The sequence below is a fragment of the Podarcis bocagei genome (assembly GCF_964188305.1).
Source record: "Podarcis bocagei genome assembly, chromosome: 6".
Lineage (NCBI taxonomy): Eukaryota > Metazoa > Chordata > Lepidosauria > Squamata > Lacertidae > Podarcis > Podarcis bocagei.
Window position 1 is genome coordinate 92,275,429 of NC_138130.1, and position 17,756 is coordinate 92,293,184.

A 17,756-nucleotide genomic window follows, 5' to 3' on the forward strand; every position below is an offset into this window, starting at 1 on the left:
TGAGAACAGCATATGTATATATTTCAAGAAATACACACAAAATAATAGCTCATCAAATAGATAAAAGGAAGCTAATGACAGCGAGGTTTGTTTATTGATCTTAGTGGATAGGGAAAAATCAAGAAGAATCATTGTTCAGTGAAGACGTAAAAGGGCTCCTTAGAAGGTCAGGGTTTGCCACATAGAATAATCGGGCAGGATCAAGAGACTCTTTTGTCAAAAGCATACAATGAGGACCGAAATGACCTGTTCCAAGGAACATGGAGCTGGTGGTGGAATCAACAGAAACTCCCTGCATTCAATTTGTCCTCACCTGCCTAATGTGTTGTCAAGCTTATCCTATGCCCTGGAACACAGAGAGCTGCATTCTACTGAGACAGAACACTGGCCCATTTACTTCAGTATTGTCTACAATGATTGGCAGCAGCAGTCTAGGGTTTCAGACAAGGATCTAACCCAGTCCTAACCTGAGATGCTGGGGATTGAACATGGAACCTTCTGCCTGCAAAGCAGGTGGTTTACCGATGAGCCAAGGCCCTTGGTTTAGTTTTCATTGAGTTCACCTTTACTGTATCTTTTTAACCTTACTGTACACAGCTTGGAGACTATGCTGTTAAAGTGCAAAATGAATTGTGGAAATAAAATAGGAATAGATTGATAGGGCAAAGGCAGCACAGGGAAGGGGAGTGGTGGAGCTTGCTGAATACCCTGGCATGATTTCCATCATGTGTAGTTTTTGGACACCATGAGACAAGACACAGGCTAAGTTCAACTCCATGTTGCAAAGTGACATTTCAACACAGGGCTCCTATTTTCAGTGAGACACTCCTGCCGCTTGCAATATTTTTGCCCTCTGTGTTACGTTCCATCTACAGCAGTGGTTCCCAACCTTTCTTCCCTTTGAGCCACCTTAAAGTAGCTGAGGATCTTGCAGGAGTGTTTAATGGTTGTTTGTCTTGTTGTAGCTTTGGGCCAGATGCTGTATGGTTTTTAATTGCATTGTACAGCTTCCTTCATTTCTTATAAATGGTATTTCATTTGTATTACACATGACCACAAATCCAGACAGGCTGCAGACCACCTGAATGAAGCATGTAGACCACTGGTTGTCCATGGACCACAATTTTGGAACTCCTGGTCCACAGATTGACAAAAAGGATGAGTTAATAGGTGACAGAGGTAATACATGATTCAACCAACCAATGGGCCTGTATGTGCCTCTACCATCTGTATAGTTTCTAGGATGGAAATAAATGAACACATCTATACATTTCTGTGCTCATCACCTCTTATCTGGATTCAGATTTTGTTAAAGTGTGCGTGCATTGGTTTCTCTTACTGAGTGCACATGAGCTGAATTCCCTGAGAAGTAAGGAACCATGCATATAAGCTGAACCCATCAGTTAAAATTAGCATCCTCCCTGCACATCCTTTCATGGGTCAGAGGAACAACAGCCTCAGAAAGTCCTATAACGCTACATCGAGGAACATCTGGGGATAACGAAATGGTGGGAATTTGCAGCTGAAACAGAGGTTTGAAAACTTGACTTGCTGGCAACATAGGAGGATGAAATCGAAATCAGAGGCAGTCGTGGGGAGATAGTCTCATCAAAGGGTTTCAAGCTTTGGAATAATTGGTCTGGGTAGAAGCCTCACACTGTCCACACTGCCTCATCCCTCCCTCCTCCATGATTATGGGAGCCATTTTATTACACACTTTTCACAGCTGATCTTAACACCATTGTATCACTCTATCCATTCACCATAGGGCCAAATGAGACACTTGGAAGCGGATCTAAGTCTCAAAGCAACAGGAGCAAGACTGTTTGCAGCGAAGAAGCGTTGGACAAGGGGAGGGATGGCTGAGCCTTAAACCTGCCACTCCCTCCCTGCCTCGCAACCCCGCCTCCCCATCCAAATGGATTTTTACCACAACACCAAGGAATAGTGGCTTGAGGGAAGGAGCTGATGTAGAGGAAAAGTGCTGACTGGATCATGCACTCCTCTTTCGCTTGCCATCTCCCCTGATGCTTTGCAGCTGTTTAGTAACAACTAGGGTTTAAGATCTGGGTCTTCTGTCAATTTGCTGAGTTACCTCTGCTAATTCCCTTTAAAAGAAGCTAAACGTGTCAACCTCATGTACTTAGACGACAACAACCTCATGATGCCATCTTAATGATTCATGATGCTATAGAGCAGTGTGTCTCAACCTGTGAGTCCCCAGATATTGTTGGACTACAACTCCCATCATTCCTAGCCAGCATGCCAGTGGTCAGGGATGATGGGAGTTGTAGTTCAACAACACCTGGGGACCCACAGGTTGAGAACCACTGCTATAGACTGAGTGGGGAGGTGTATAGATCGGGATACACAAATTCAGTACTGTATAACATTGAAAATCATAAATAAAATACAATAAATCAGTGTTGATTGGTAAGGGTGATCAAGCCTGCAGTTCCAGGGGGAGGGCACACATAGGTGAATTGGAATTGTGATTGGCAGAACTGAAAGCAAATACAATGCAGGAAGAGACCTAGTCCAGGGGCCAGCAAACTTTTTCAGCAGGGGGCCGGGTCCACTGTCCCTCAGACCTTGTGGGGGGGCTGGACTATATTTTTTTTTGGGGGGGATGAACGAATTCCTATGCCCCACAAATAACCTAGAGATGCATTTTAAATAAAAGCACACATTCTACTCATGTAAAAACACGCTGATTCCCGGACTGTCCCTGGGCCAGATTGAGAAGGCGATTGAGCCAGATCTGACCTCCGGACCTTAGTTTGCCTACCCATGACCTAGTCTAACGTGGTCCTGGTTGCAAGAATCTATCCCTTCTGTTATCATGCTAGAGTTATCCAAACATTGGCAAATTAGATAAATGTGCAGTAGGACAAGTGGAACATGCTCAGTCCATATCCTGCCCTTGCATGTTTGCTGTAATTGTTGCATGCATAAGAATGTAAATCTGCTAATGCATGATCCATCCCAGACTGTGGATTTGTGAGTACAGGCCTGTATGTAGCAAGCCACTGGATAAATGTTCCACAGAACTCTGTGCACATGGTTGAGGTTAAGTGGGTAGGCCTGAGGGCAGGGAGGGCAGGCTCAAAAGACTGACCCAATGTTTGTTTATTGTACTCAGGTTGCCAGATGTATATCTATGCAAGCTGAAAGATCGGAGTCCTTGGCCACTGTTCTAAAATGCAGGCAGAGGAATGTAAGTCCAGAAGTAGCTGGCAATGGTTGACAGAAGCAAGTTTCCATTACTGGAAAAGAGTGAGAGGCTGCCAGTTGGGCTCCTTGAAATAAACGGTGGGGCGGGAGGCAAAAGAACAATGACCACAGGAAAGTAATGGAAGCAATGGCCTCAACTAGACAGGAAAATTGCTGCAGGATAAAGTGAACTGGACTGCCAAGGTTGAAATGCATCAAACTTGGGGTGATTCTGCAGCCATCTTCTACAACCAAATGAAAGCATTTATCTATCATGCTGAAACCGAGGGGGAGAGAGAAGGAGAGGCAGAGCAGGGAGAAGGGCTACTCATTCAGCTTTGCTGAAAGTTCAGCTCCCTTCAGTTCCTTCTCTTTTTGAGTTGTTTCCATGCCAGCTGGTCAACCAAAGAATTTTTTAAGATTAAGAATTGGTGCCTGAGTTTGCTTGCTTTCCCTCTTCCACCCACACACCTTCTTTCCTTTTATGTTGACTGACCGAACCCAAAGAGTACTCATTAATGGTTCCCCATTGTTGTTGTTGTTTAGTTGTTTAGTCGTGTCTGACTCTTCGTGACCCCATGGACCAGAGCACGCCAGGCACTCCTGTCTTCCACTGCCTCCCGCAGTTTGGTCAGACTCATGCTGGTAGCTTCGAGAACACTATCCAACCACCTCGTCCTCTGTCCTCCCCTTCTCCTTGTGCCCTTCATCTTTCCCAGCATCAGGGTCTTTTCCAGGGAGTCTTCTCTTCTCATGAGGTGGCCAAAGTATTGGAGCCTCAGCTTCAGGATCTGTCCTTCCAGTGAGCACTCAGGGCTGATTTCCTTCAGAATGGATAGGTTTGATCTTCTTGTAGTCCATGGGACTCTCAAGAGTCTCCTCCAGCACCATAATTCAAAAGCATCAATTCCTCATCACCCTGGGAAAAAAGTGGCAAGTGGGGTGCTGCAGGGTTCTGTCCTGGGCCCGTTGTTGTTTATCGTATTTATAAATGACTTGGATGAGGGAATTGAGGGGATGCTCATCAAATTTGCAGATGACACCAAACTGGGAGGGGTAGCTAATACCGTAGAAGAAAGTATCGGAATTCAAAATGACCTTAACAGATTGAAGAACTGGGTGCAAGCTAACAAAATGAATTTCAGTAGTAACAAATGTAAGGTTCTGCACTTAGGCAGAAAGAAGCAGATGCACAAATATTGGATGGGGGGGACACCTGGCTTACTAGCAGTACATGTGAAAAGGATCTAGAGGTCTTGGTGGACCACAAGCTTAGCATGAGTCAACAGTGTGATGCAACAGCAAAAAAACTGCTAATGCTATTCTAGGCTGCATCAACAAAAGTCTAGTGTCCAGATCAAGGGAAGTAATAGTACTACTCTATTCTGCCTTAGTGAGACCACACTTGGAATACTGTGTCCAATTCTGGGTACCGAAATTCAAGAAGGATGTTGACAAGCTGGAATGTGTGCAGAGGAGAGCGAACAAGATGATCAAGGGTCTAGAAACTAAGCTTTATGAGGACCACTTGAAGGAGCTGGGTAGGTTTACAGCCTGGAATAGAGGAGACTGAGAGGATATATGATCACCATCTTCAAATAACTTAAGGGCTGTCATATGGAGAAGGGAGCATGCTTGTTTTCTCCTGCTCTGGAGGGCAGGACTCGAATCCATGGCTTCAAGTTGAAAGAAAGGAGATTCTGACTAAACATTCGGAAAAACTTTCTGACAGTAAGAGCTGTTCAGCAGTGGAACAGACTCCCACAAGAAGTGGTGGTCTCTCCTTCCTTGGAGGTTTCTAAGCAGAGGTTGGATGGCCATCTGTCATGGATGCTTTAGCTGAGATTCCTGCATTGCAAGGGGGTTGGACTGGATGACACTTGGGGTCTCTTCCAACTCTAAGTTTTTATGATTCTATGTCAAGCTCTCTAGATTATAATCCTGTAAACATTTTGTTTTTACTGACCTCTGGAAGCTATTCTGGGAACCTTTCTGGTTGGGTATTGGTGATGGGGATGCTTTAAGTCAGCAAATAATAGAAAATTATTGGGCTCAATGGGGCTTATTCCTTAGTAAGTGTATTTAGCAATGCAAGTACAACAGCAGCAGCAAGAACAACAATGGTGCAATTCTGAGATGCATAAAAAGGCCCCGCAAGGCACCATCTCTTGAATGCAAGACATAAGAAGGCAAACGAGTTAAACATAAGGCCTCATTGATTTCTAAGGAACCTTGGCATACTTACCTTCCTTGCTGTAATCTTTAATTCTATCCAACAATTGCATTACATCGTATGATTTTATTATGTGCAACCTCACAGTGCAAAAAACCTCACTTGCTAACCTGCTTCAATTGTGTAGATCAGCTCTGCGTTTTCGCCTTTGTCTTTGTCCAAGGCGGTGACCTGCAGAACAGCAGACCCAATGGCAGCTGATTCAAACACAGAGGCTTCGTACAAAGGGCTCGAGAAGTACGGACTGTGATCGTTGGAGTCTTCCACGTTGACAATTACCCTTGCCAAATTCCGCCGATAGGGGAACTCTTGGTCACGAACCTGGGGAGAAGGAGCAACAATCACTGGAGCACAGAGACAAACTGGTAGGGCCACAAAACCCGGTCAACGTTACATCTGGGGAAGAAGTCATGAATTCAATACTTCTTGACACATTGCCTCGTTAAACTAGGGAGTTTGGTACTGCAATGTGTAGTAACAAGTTTCTTTGGGGAATTATAGGGACAGAACTACCTAAAATGTACATAAACTTATTCATGCATGCTACTACAGTGGCAAGAATGTTACTTGCCCCCAAATGGAAAAGGTAGAAGTCCCAGCAAAGGAAGAATGGATGCAAAAACTTATGGAATATGCAAAAATGGTGAAACTTACCGGAAGAATAAGAAATCAAGATAACAAACTTTTTATATCTGAAGAAGTGTGCATGCACATGAAAGCTTATACCCAGAACAAACTTAGTTGGTCTCTAAGGTGCTACTGGACAATTATTTATTTATTTGTTTATTTATTTAAACTTTTTTTTAATAAAAGAATGGAAATGGTTTATTGAATATTTACAGATAAATTGCAAACAGATAAGAACATTGACAGGATTATTGTAATAACCTGCAGTTTCATAAGAGTATATATTTTAAGCAGATGAACGAATTAAGTTAATTTGGATATGCAGAAGATATGAAAAAAACAATTTAAGGAACCGTAGAAAGAGGGGGAAGGAAGTCAAGTTTTGAAATGTTAAAATAACTGTAAAATTATTGAAATGTATAAACCTGAAAATCATGGATAAAATTTAAAAAAATATGTAGTAACAGATCCTGGCCTTGAGGGTAAAGCTATATACCTGAATAGTAGCTGGTTGGTTGAAAATACTTCGCTATCACCGTTTATTAGTTTTTGCTTCTGGAGCAGAACCAGTGTGCTAGCCATCCATCTTTTTTTCTGCTTTTTAGTTCCAGATTTTGTACAGATATGGCACATGCATCAACCGCTCTGGTTTTAAGGACACGTTCTCACTCCCAACCAAGCTAAACAGCTCCCTGATATGCTCCAGCATGCAGGCAAATCACACGGCAGGAAAGAGATCCTGATGTGATTGTGCAATAGATCGTGACTAGAGAGGCAGCTGGACATTTGCAGGCTATGAAGTTGACTATCTCCGCGCTAAATACTATGACAAGGAGAACTGAAGTGAGATCCAGTCATCCCTGGAAAAAACTAGTAAAATTTCTCAGAAGGTGTGAGATGAAAGTCAAGGTTAGTTTGGAAGTTCTAACCCATTGCCAACAAACAACAATAATAATTTCTGCTCCATAATACAGTGGTACCTCGGGTTAAGAACTTAATTCGTTCTGGAGGTCTGTTCTTAACCTGAAACTGTTCTTAACCTGAAGCACCACTTTAGCTAATGGGGCCTCCCGCTGCCGCCACCACACAATTTCTGTTCTCATCCTAAAGCAAAGTTCTTAACCTGAGGTACTATTTCTGGGTTAGTGGAGTCTGTAACCTGAAGCGTCTCTAACCTGAGGTACCACTGTATTCAGCATCCACTTCACAGCAGAACACCCCCCCCCCACACACACACAATTTAGGCGCATAAACCAGTGTCTTCTGCCTTGGGAAAATCCTACAGAAATGCAAGATGAATCAGAGCACTTCGCTTTCAATAACAGGGCACGGGCAAGGAGCGCGATAATCACCTTGTTTAATAGATTCTGAAAGAACTTTAAAAACTTCTCCTGAGAAACACTTTAAGGGAGTCACCTCTGATAAAAGGCCCAGGCATTGGGAGATTATAATGTTTCTTCCGTGTTCTCCCTTAAGATGGCAAAACCATTTTGTGAGATAAAAACGCTTTCATAGTAAGCCTCACAAAGCTTCAGCACTGAAAGAACGGAACGAATAAATAAATGCACGCCAGTGGAGGGAGGAAAATTAATTACTGCTTCCTTGCCAATTTTGAAAGCCCCTGTGCTTATCAGTAGACTATAGCATACACCTATTAATAGGCACTGATTGTGCCTGAGCACACATTTAATATTCAGTTCTTACCATTACGTTTAGGATGTGCTTATCTTGGGCTTCGTGGTCTAAGCGCTCGGCGGTGTACAGAACTCCTGTGTTGGGATCCATCCTGAACTTCCTCACACTGACTGAGTCAATACTGCTATGAATGATGTAGCTGAGCTTGTGCTTCTCATCTCTGTCTATGGCTTCGACTTGCAGGATCTCGGTGTCAGGGAGGATGTCCTCAGAAATCGTGACGTCGTAACTCGGGTGGGAAAATTCTGGACCGTTATCGTTGTTGTCCAATACTTTGATGAGAACCTGCAATATAAAAAGAGGAAAAGCGGGGTTTCGTGTTGGAGAAGAAGCAAATTATACACAGATACCTGCCACATTGGCTGTTTTCAAACATATAATGATGATAGATTACGCTTACTTGCACACAAGCAAATTGCACCTGCTTCACTCCTCCCAGCTCCTATTAGGAGGAAGCAAACCGCAATATCCGGCTTACAGTTCCATCTAAACTAGGGATTGTGGTTTGTTTCACTCCCAGAAAACAATAATCTTCAGACCAAGTTTGATCTTGGCTTATCATCTGGACTCAGTCCTTGGAACTCTTGGCTTGAGGAAACCCCAGTACTTTATTTAAGAAACACAGTCTCATCATGAGCTCCAGGTACAGGATACATGGTTCATAAAGCAAAGTTCCAGGATGCATCACCAGGCAGTAGAAAAGACACAGTGTCTTTGCCAAGTTTGGAGGAGTGTGAGTTTCGAAGGATGGTTGCGTTTCAGTTCCTGCATGGTTTCAGAAAGTGCAAAATAGGCTGGTTTGCCTTTAAATGAGAACTGAATCAAGATTCTCCTCCATCACTATAGACTAACCATTCCAGTATTTCTGTGGGGAAGCCTTGGCAGGCCACAATAAAACACATAAAATAGATGTACGTGACCGTTCCAAGGTTAAGTCCCATTCAGTTCAATAGGGAATAGACAGGTGTAGGATATCACTGTAAAGAAATCATCCCTTCATTCCCTACCCATCCCTTCAAGATGGGTGACACCTGGCTTGAGAGCAGTACATGTGAAAAGGATCTAGGAGTCTTGGTTGACCACAAACTTGACATGAGCCAACAGTGTGACGCGGCAGCTAAAAAAGCCAATGCAATTCTGGGCCTCATCAATAGGAGTATAGCATCTAGATCAAGGGAAGTAATAGTGCCACTGTATTCTGCTCTGGTCAGACCTCACCTGGAGTACTGTGTCCAGTTCTGGGCACCACAATTCAAGAAGGACACTGACAAACTGGAACGTGTCCAGAGGAGGGCAACCAAAATGGTCAAAGGCCTGGAAACGATGCCTTATGAGGAACGGCTAAGGGAGCTGGGCATGTTTAGCCTGGAGAAGAGGAGGTTAAGGGGTGATATGATAGCCATGTTCAAATATATAAAAGGATGTCACATAGAGGAGGGAGAAAGGTTGTTTTCTGCTGCTCCAGAGAAGCGGACACGGAGCAATGGATCCAAACTACAAGAAAGGAGATTCCACCTAAACATTAGGAAGAACTTCCTGACAGTAAGAGCTGTTCGACAGTGGAATTTGCTGCCAGGGAGTGTGGTGGAGTCTCCTTCTTTGGAGGTCTTTAAGCAGAGGCTTGACAACCATATGTCAGGAGTGCTCTGATGGTGTTTCCTGCTTGGCAGGGGGTTGGACTCGATGGCCCTTGTGGTCTCTTCCAACTCTAGGATTCTATGATTCTACTTGTTTCCTATCTGAGAAAGGAAACTTATATGAGACTTAAGTTGTCTGGTGCTTGAGGTTAATTGCCTGGCTGCAAAGCAGCACAATGAAGGTGTTCGCTTGCCTTGTAGCAAGTCTGACCCACAAGGTCAGAGACATAAGAAGAGCTTGCTGGATCAGGCCAGTGGTCCATCTCGCCCAGCGTCCTGCTCTCACAGTGGCTGACCAGATGCCTGCAGGAAACTGACAAGCACGGGATCTGAGCACAAGAAGACTCTGCCGTCCAGTGGCTTCCATAAACTGCTCTTCGGAAGTGTGACTGCCTCCAACTGTGAAGGCGCAGGTATCATGGCTAGTGGCCATCAACAGCCTTTTCCTCCATGGATTTTAATGCCATCTAAGTTAGGGACGCGGGTGGCGCTGTGGGTAAAACCGCAGTGCCTAGGACTTGCCGATCGTATGGTCGGCAGTTCGAATCCCCGCGGTGGGGTGAGCTCCCGTCTTTCGGTCCCAGCTCCTGCCCACCTAGCAGTTCGAAAGCACCCTTAAGTGCTAGTAGATAAATAGGTACCGCTTTATAGCGGGAAGGTAAACGGCGTTTCCATGTGCTGCGCTGGTGCAGGCTCGCCGGAGCAGCTTCGTCACACTGGCCATGTGACCCGGAAGTGTCTGCGGACGGCGCCAGCTCCCGGCCTCTAGAGTGAGATGAGCACACAACCCTACCTTTAAGTTAGTGGACCAGGATGTGGGTGGCGCTGTGGGTTAAACCACAGAGGCTAGGACTTGCCGATCAGAAGGTCGGCGGTTTGAATCCCCACGGCGGGGTGAGCTCCCGTTGCTCGGTCCCTGCTCCTGCCAACCTAGCAGTTCGAAAGCACGTCAAAGTGCAAGTAGATAAATAGGTACCGCTCCGGCGGGAAGGTAAACGGCATTTCCGTGCACTGCTCTGGTTCGCCAGAAGCGGCTTAGTCATGCTGGCCACATGACCTGGAAGCTGTACGCCGGCTCCCTTGGCCAATAAAGCGAGATGAGCGCCGCAACACCAGAGTTGGCCATGACTGGACCTAATGGTCAGGGGTCCCTTTACCTTTACCTTAAGTTAATGGACATCACTGCTTCCTGTGGGATCGAGTTCCATAGTTCAACTATGCACTGCATGAATAAGTACTATTAAAAAATCTGCCCTGAATCTTCCAACAACTAACTTCACTGGATATCTATAAGTTCTGGTCTTACAAGAGAGGAAGAAAAAAACTTTTCTCCATCCACATTCTCCATGCCATGCACCATGTTATAAACGTCCATACTAAGAAGATGCTGATCTCCAGGATTTCAGATGGGGCTCTTCCAACTCAGCTGAAGATGCCAGGGATCAAACCCTGCAAAGGATGTTCTCTACCATGGGGTATAACGTAGTGAAGGGAGAACAGACTGTGGCTCAAATGCCTCTCTTCCACCGTATTCCAAAGCACCCCTGCAGCAAAAAGTTTATTCGATGCTCCACCAGATGAATCACTGACTTCTGTAAAGTTTTTTTCTGAATGAATTGCCTGCCACTTCACCCCTGCCTCGTTCGGCTGCTTGTGTAGATGAGGTCGGCGTGGCCACCGTCTCATTGCTACCTCCATCAACAATGTGAGCCATTATAAAGCTACTGGCAGCACTCAGCAGCTGTTTTGCCTGACACAGGTTCAGTCAAGATGCGGAGAGTGTGAGTTCTGGAAAAATCCGAAGGGCAGACGGAGCTAATAAGAAAACAATTCACCGCCCCCACACTTTTTAAGTGTGCGTAGGGGGTAGAGGGGTGGGTGGAGAGGATGTCTCCTCGAACGTGTTTACAAGGCTTCAGTCTGAGCCCAGTCACTTACACCCACACTTCGCGCTTTAATGGGGGAAAAGATTTACTTATAAGCTATTATGATAGTATTTTATTAAAAGAGGTTGCCCTTGGAGAGACATGAAACATTAGCTTTCCGCGACGTTAGTGAGACGTTTGCTGAATGCTTTACCAGAAAGTGCATAAACAATTCCCAAAAAATTGCCTGTAATGACCTATCCTGGGAACAGTCTAGAAGGCAGTTGCAATAAAATTCCCTCTAAGTTAAGACTATATTGCATGTTGCTTAGGGTAGGCTTGGGATGGAGTCGTTTCTGTGAGCTTTACACGCCTGGGGGAACAGAAGAGGGAAGGCGGGGTACCCAGATTTGCTGAAGATGGAGGCAGCAGTAGAAATGATAGATACCCTGTAAAATCCAAACTGCTAATGATTACAAATATCCCTTGCATGCTATGGCTTGGGGTACTCACTGGGATACTCTGTTGGCCTTCAGAAAACAAGGAATGTAGAAATCATTAAAACGGAGCACACAGTTGGGAACTTAGGTTGCTAAACAACAACAGCAACAACAGCCACAATAATATGGACAGTTAAGAATGGAAAACCAAAGGTCTAATTCTGTTTTGTTAGGTCTAAAGTAATGCCCCGTTCTATGCATATGATGAATGATATTACAACTAATGACACCAACACGGCATAAACATACATTGTGGCTGCCATACACGATGCCCACGAACCTGAGTAAGTCCCTATGAATTTAATGAGTATTCTGAGAAGATATGCACAGACCTGCTATATGTATTTTTAAAAGCTGTGATGTATCTGAGATGGACCAATGCATACCAGGGGATACGGATCAAAATTATTACTTTGCCACATTTACGGAAGAGATTGTGGGTGGGTGGGGAGCTTCCACTGAGCTGTGTGTTCCCACAGCATTCTTACAACAATCCTCTGTAGCAGATTAGGCTCAAGGTCATCTGGCAACCTCAATCACAGAATCATGAAACAGTAGAGCTGGAAGGGACAATCTAGTCCAACCCCCTGCAATGCAGGAATCTCAACTAAAGCATCAATGTCTGAGCAGAAATTCAAATTGTCATGTTGTATGAAGCTACTTTATACAAAGTCTGATTATTGATCCATCTATCCCAGCATGCCTTCTATTTGACTCCCAAAACGGTTCAAAAACCACAGCGTGGCTTTCAATTGGCTGCAGGAGCTTCCTGCACTCAATCGGAAGCCATGGAAGCCGCGTCAGACATTCAGCTTCCAAAAAAAACGTTTGCAAATCGGAACACTCACTTCTGGGTTTCCAGTGTTCGGGAGCCGATTTGTTCGACAACCAAGGTACCACTGTAATGTTTATTATCCCTTTTAGTAGTAGTGAAAATACAAGGAACCCAATCTGGATAAGAAGCCGAGGTAGTTTTGATGCAGATTGTTCCCCTGCCCTGCACACTTGTTATTTGAATTTGGAGCAAATGAGAGATCTCCCCCCCCCCCCAATTCAAAAGCCATTCACACAATTGCTAATTGCATAAACAGCATCACGTCTAGTTTGGCCCTGATGTAAAAGCCTTAACATTTTAAATGTCATAAGCTCCCATTTTCACATGAATATTGTTTTAGTTCAGGGGAATTGGCCCTGCTGGGGAGATTTTTTTAAAATCACACACAGAAGATTAATTGCAAGTCTACAGGGAAAAACAAAACCAGCGTGTGCTCACTTCAGAACGTTTGTTGCCCAAATATTGCAAGAATCGGCTGTTTAATGGGCTATCCAAAAGCTTTACTCCACCAGAGAAAAATACTAGGAAAAAAAAGAGCAAATATATATACATATCACATAATGTATATTTATGCATGTGTGCGTGAGAAGGGGGGGCAGGGCTTATCCACACCTGCCTTTGCTTTGCTCTTTCCAGGCATGGATCACATTTTAAAGTTGTGTGCCAAAATACCCTTTTTTAAAACCCAGAGCTTTCCCTGCAAAAATCCGCTCTCTGTAGCTGAATTGCAAACAGCAATCTGCAGAAAGCCCAAATTCATGTTTACACCAATTGAGCGCCAAAGAGCAGGCTTTTGCAGGGAAAGCTCTAGGGCAAAACAAACAAACAAACAAACCATTCAGACACTGAGGTTTTAAGTGCAGACTTGTGCCTAGAAAGAGTGGCGCAAAAGGCAAATGTGGAAAAGGCCAGAATGAGAGGGAAGAGAGGATGGATACGCAGACAGAGGTCTTTCGGCTACTGGTCCATCAATCTGTTAGGGGGAGATTATCCCAGAATGATAAGTCAACGTGGACTAATTGCTAGGAGATGTTTTCCTTCCACCAGGAACTGTTGAGTGTTTTGAAGGAAACAGAAAAGTTTGGGGGGGGGGAGAGATGAAACAGGATGCAGACACACACCTGGAGGATGGTTCGGAAAAGGTAAGAGATAGTAAACTGCATCAAGGTCTGGATGCAAGCAAGGCATCAGCTGGATTTGGGAACCAGAGAAGTAATTATGATGCTCAAGTAACATGACTACAGGCTGTTTGATACACACACACACACACACACACACACACACACACACACACACACACACTTCCTCTTCCTACTCAGAGAGAAAGTGTTGCTTCCTCCTTCCTACCTCTTTCCTACCTAGAACACAGCGAAGCAATTGTCTCTTACTTTTATTAGGCATCAGGGTTATGACACCAGAAGAGATGTGCTTTCTGTCAGGAAGAGAAGGAGCTTGGAAAGACATGTTGCCTGCACCCAAATTCATGCCAAACAGTCTCCTTTGAGAACTTCAGCTCACCTGCTTATATACCTCTGCCTGTTCCAAACTGACTGCAGTCCACTATTCCTCATTCCTTCCTCTTCCTGCCTGCAGACCAGCTACAAATCTTGGGATTGTTCTTCTGCTTTCATTTCTATGCTCTGAGCAGACTCTGTAATTCATCCCATCTCTTGCCTTTGCTCTCAGAAAAAGCCTCTTGAATATTGACATCCTCACTGCAACAGGGAGCTTTCCTTGTTCCTCGGCTCAAATTTCGGCCCTGACCCATAAACAGATTGGACACAGTTCTCTTGATCATGACAAACAACAACTAAATCAAACTAATCTACAATTAATTCAGTGCTGCTAGTGTGGGCAGCTCTGAAAGATAAACATAGTGGGCAGAAGGCGAGTAGACCACTGAGCTGCTGCAACGTGTTTGAATTTTACAGAGGTTCATTCTGGTATGCTTACGCTTTCAGAAAGAAAGAAAAAAATGTCATGGGGAAATGTTAATGCTTGTGTTCTGCCAAGTGCCAATGGGCTCTGAAAGTTTCAATTTGTTGCAGAATTCCTCCTTAATTCAGTTTCTGCAAGGTTAGTCACTCTGGTACAGCCTCATTTATCAACACACACTGGAGAACATGAGGTTTGGTTCACAAGAGCAATGTGTTTGTTACAGAAGGTAGCATAAAATCCATAGTTCTTGAGGGCTTGTCTCTCAGAGGAAGAGCAGAGCCAGGCTCAGCTGTTTGAGGTGTGCATTTGTGCGCCAGTGAATATGGGCTCTTTTGACCCTATCCAATATTTATCTGCAGGTCCTGGATTCAGGATCCATTGTGGGCTCAAGTCCAGTACATATAAGATGCAAAAGCATTTCCCTCACTGTTCAGAACTTCAGACAGTGGGGAGACCTCATGTTTTTTCAATCCCTTTGCACAGTGTGGCAAATTATCTTATCAACAGTGAGTATTCCCTCACACCTCCTGAACTTCCAACAAAAGGCCTGCTTATAGGAAGGGAACAATTTCTCCTTTTTGTTGTTTAGTCGTTTAGTCGTGTCCGACTCTCCGTGACCCCATGGACCAGAGCACGCCAGGCACTCCTGTCTTCCGCTGCCTCCCGCAGTTTGCTCAAACTCATGCTGGTAGTTTAGAGAACACTGTCCAACCATCTCGTCCTCTGTCGTCCCCTTCTCCTTGTGCCCTCCATCTTTCCCAACAGCAGGGTCTTTTCCAGGGAGTCTTCTCTTCTCATGAGGTGGCCAAAGTATTGGAGCCTCAGCTTCACGATCTGTCCTTCCAGTGAGCACTCAGGGCTGATTTCCTTCAGAATGGAGAGGTTTGATCTTCTTGCAGTCCATGGGACTCTCAAGAGTCTCCTCCAGCACCATAATTCAAAAGCATCAATTCTTTGGCATTCATGGTGAAAAGGGGAGTTGCTCTCCCTCTGGTGGTTTGTTTTTTTTTTTGGGGGGGGGATGGACTTTACCTAGGAGACCTGGTTTAAAATCGTAGCCAGATATGATGTCACTGGATTGCCATGGGCAAGCCAACTTATTTTTTTAATGATGGTTTTATTGTTTTATTAATACTAGTTTTGTTTTACGGATCTGGAAGCCACATTGGGTCTATGCATCCAAGAAGAGTGGGCAAGAATTATAGCAATAGAAATAGTTGCATTAGGCCCATGGATTTTAATGGCAAATAGCCATGAAAGAACAAACTGGGTTAGCAGACAAGCAGTGCATCAGGAGACAAACAGTCCATTTGTTTGCAGGTTCTCAGTTGGCATTGTTGATGCTCTACTATTTTGTTAGAAAGGATACTCAGAATAGGCTTGGTATACCTGAATATAAGAGAATGAAAGATGCAGCTTAACAAAAAAAAAACCTATTGTATAATCCTTTTATTGTGCAGAACTGACTGCCCAGGACAATTGAGATGCTCACCAAATGACGAGACTGAGATGTTCAACACAGCCCAGTTTGGTATTCTGAGCTCACATTTTTCGAACACTAAAAGGGGAAAGAGAGAAGGGAGTTGTGTGCTGGCTGCTGCTGCCAAAGTGCTCCAGTCTGGAGAGTGTTTTCCTTACTGCTATTCCTAGGGGGGTGGCTACTTGCAGCACCTTCCTTCCATATGGATGATTCAAGCTTACAAAGATGCCATGCAATCCTAAGCATGCTTATTCCAAAATAAATCCCACTAAGCTCGGTGGAACTTGCGCGCTAGTAGGGATGTTACAGAACTCTGATGAAAACAGAAATTGGAGTGGAAATCACCAATGTTCACTTATTTGCGTGTCAAGATCCCCCAGCTACCCCAGGAGAATAAAGACATGAGGACACAGAATTTTAGGTTAATGTTAGGAGTCGTGCCGCGGCTTCAATAGGCCCCGGCCACGCCCCCGAAGCGACCTGATTGGCCACCTGGCTATGTGGCATGGCAGGGGTCTCCCCCAGCATGACGTGGGATGCCGTTCCACCCCACACTGAGGGGAGTGGCCAGGAGGCCTGACTGCAACCCAGCCCCACAAAAAAGTGGAGCCAATATATCCCACAAATCAATCCAGCAAACACAATTGTTGTTTGCAGACTGCAAGCAATAGATGACAATACGGAATTAATGATGCTCTTTTTTCCGATCTGCATTGTGTTTCCTTTCATCTGAAATGAATGGTGCAGAGTTACATGATTAAAGTGTTTCTCCATAACGGACAGCGAGAGGAACAACATAGTTTTTGTTGGAAGCTAAATTGCAGCGGAACAGAAACAGCACTGCATGCAATGAATGCAGGGAAGAATGTAAATCGATACCTCCTTTTATCCCTACTTGCTAGAAAACGAGTTTAGAATTGCAGCCGGACAGTGATGCTCCCAGACCCCTGGGATCTTCTGGTTCTAAGATTCATTACTTCCACCTATTCCTAATTCAAACATCCTTGGTAAGCAAAGCTGCTAAGATGGCCATTAAACCACACAACATCTGTAATGTGGACAGAGTGAGTTCTAAACCACTGGGCCATTTCTGCTCACACTGTTAAGGCCTGTTTTTCACAAAGAGCAGATGGGTTGCATGGTGGAATGCACCCCTTGTGCACACACAAAATTCCTGCACACAGAAAAATGGAAATCTTGGAGGGCAGTCTCAATACCGAGGTGTCTCCTTCCATCAATGAACAGGCAGGGTCCTAATTAGAAGATTCTACCTGTGGGAGGGGCTATTTCACTCTCATCAGACCACCTGGCAGAGCAAGGACAACTGGGGAAAACTAGGTGTCAGAGAGAAGGATTCTAGTTCTGCCCTCTCCCTGACGTACTAGTTTTCTATGTGCATGGGAATTTATTCTCTCCTCCCATTGCCCCCATGGAAGAGCAATTCCATTCATATCCATTCACACATCCAATCTCAAGTGATATAGTCAGGATACAGGTATATGACCTCATTGGATGTTTGAGAGAACTAGATCCAAGAGGCCTCATTTACAGTCAAGGGATGTTGCCTGAATATAAAAGATTTCCTTTTCCCTGCTTACTTCCGATTTCCCACAGTTAAAGCACTTCCAAATAAAGGCTCTTTGAGGCCCCTGAGCTTATAAATTAGCAAAGCAACACTCAAAGCATTAGCAAAGATGTTCTACTCAGGGGGTGGGAAATCGGCAGCTGAAAAG

The 17,756-nt window shown here is 44.6% G+C and overlaps 1 protein-coding gene across 11 annotated transcripts in view; it reads right to left on the minus strand.

Annotated features, from left to right (window-relative positions):
* FAT3 (FAT atypical cadherin 3) overlaps window positions 1-17,756 on the minus strand; it is a 745,081-nt gene that overhangs the window by 372,312 nt on the left and 355,013 nt on the right. For all 11 annotated transcript variants that reach the window (XR_014008884.1, XM_081197246.1, XM_081197247.1 and 8 more), the window contains 2 exons: window positions 7,778-8,053; window positions 5,557-5,767 (listed from right to left, as the gene is read on the minus strand). Coding sequence is in view for 10 of the 11 variants with exons in the window: in XM_081197246.1 (XP_081053372.1) it covers window positions 5,557-5,767; window positions 7,778-8,053 (487 nt within the window). In the remaining variant the exon portion in view is untranslated. The remainder of the gene's footprint in view (window positions 1-5,556; window positions 5,768-7,777; window positions 8,054-17,756) is intronic.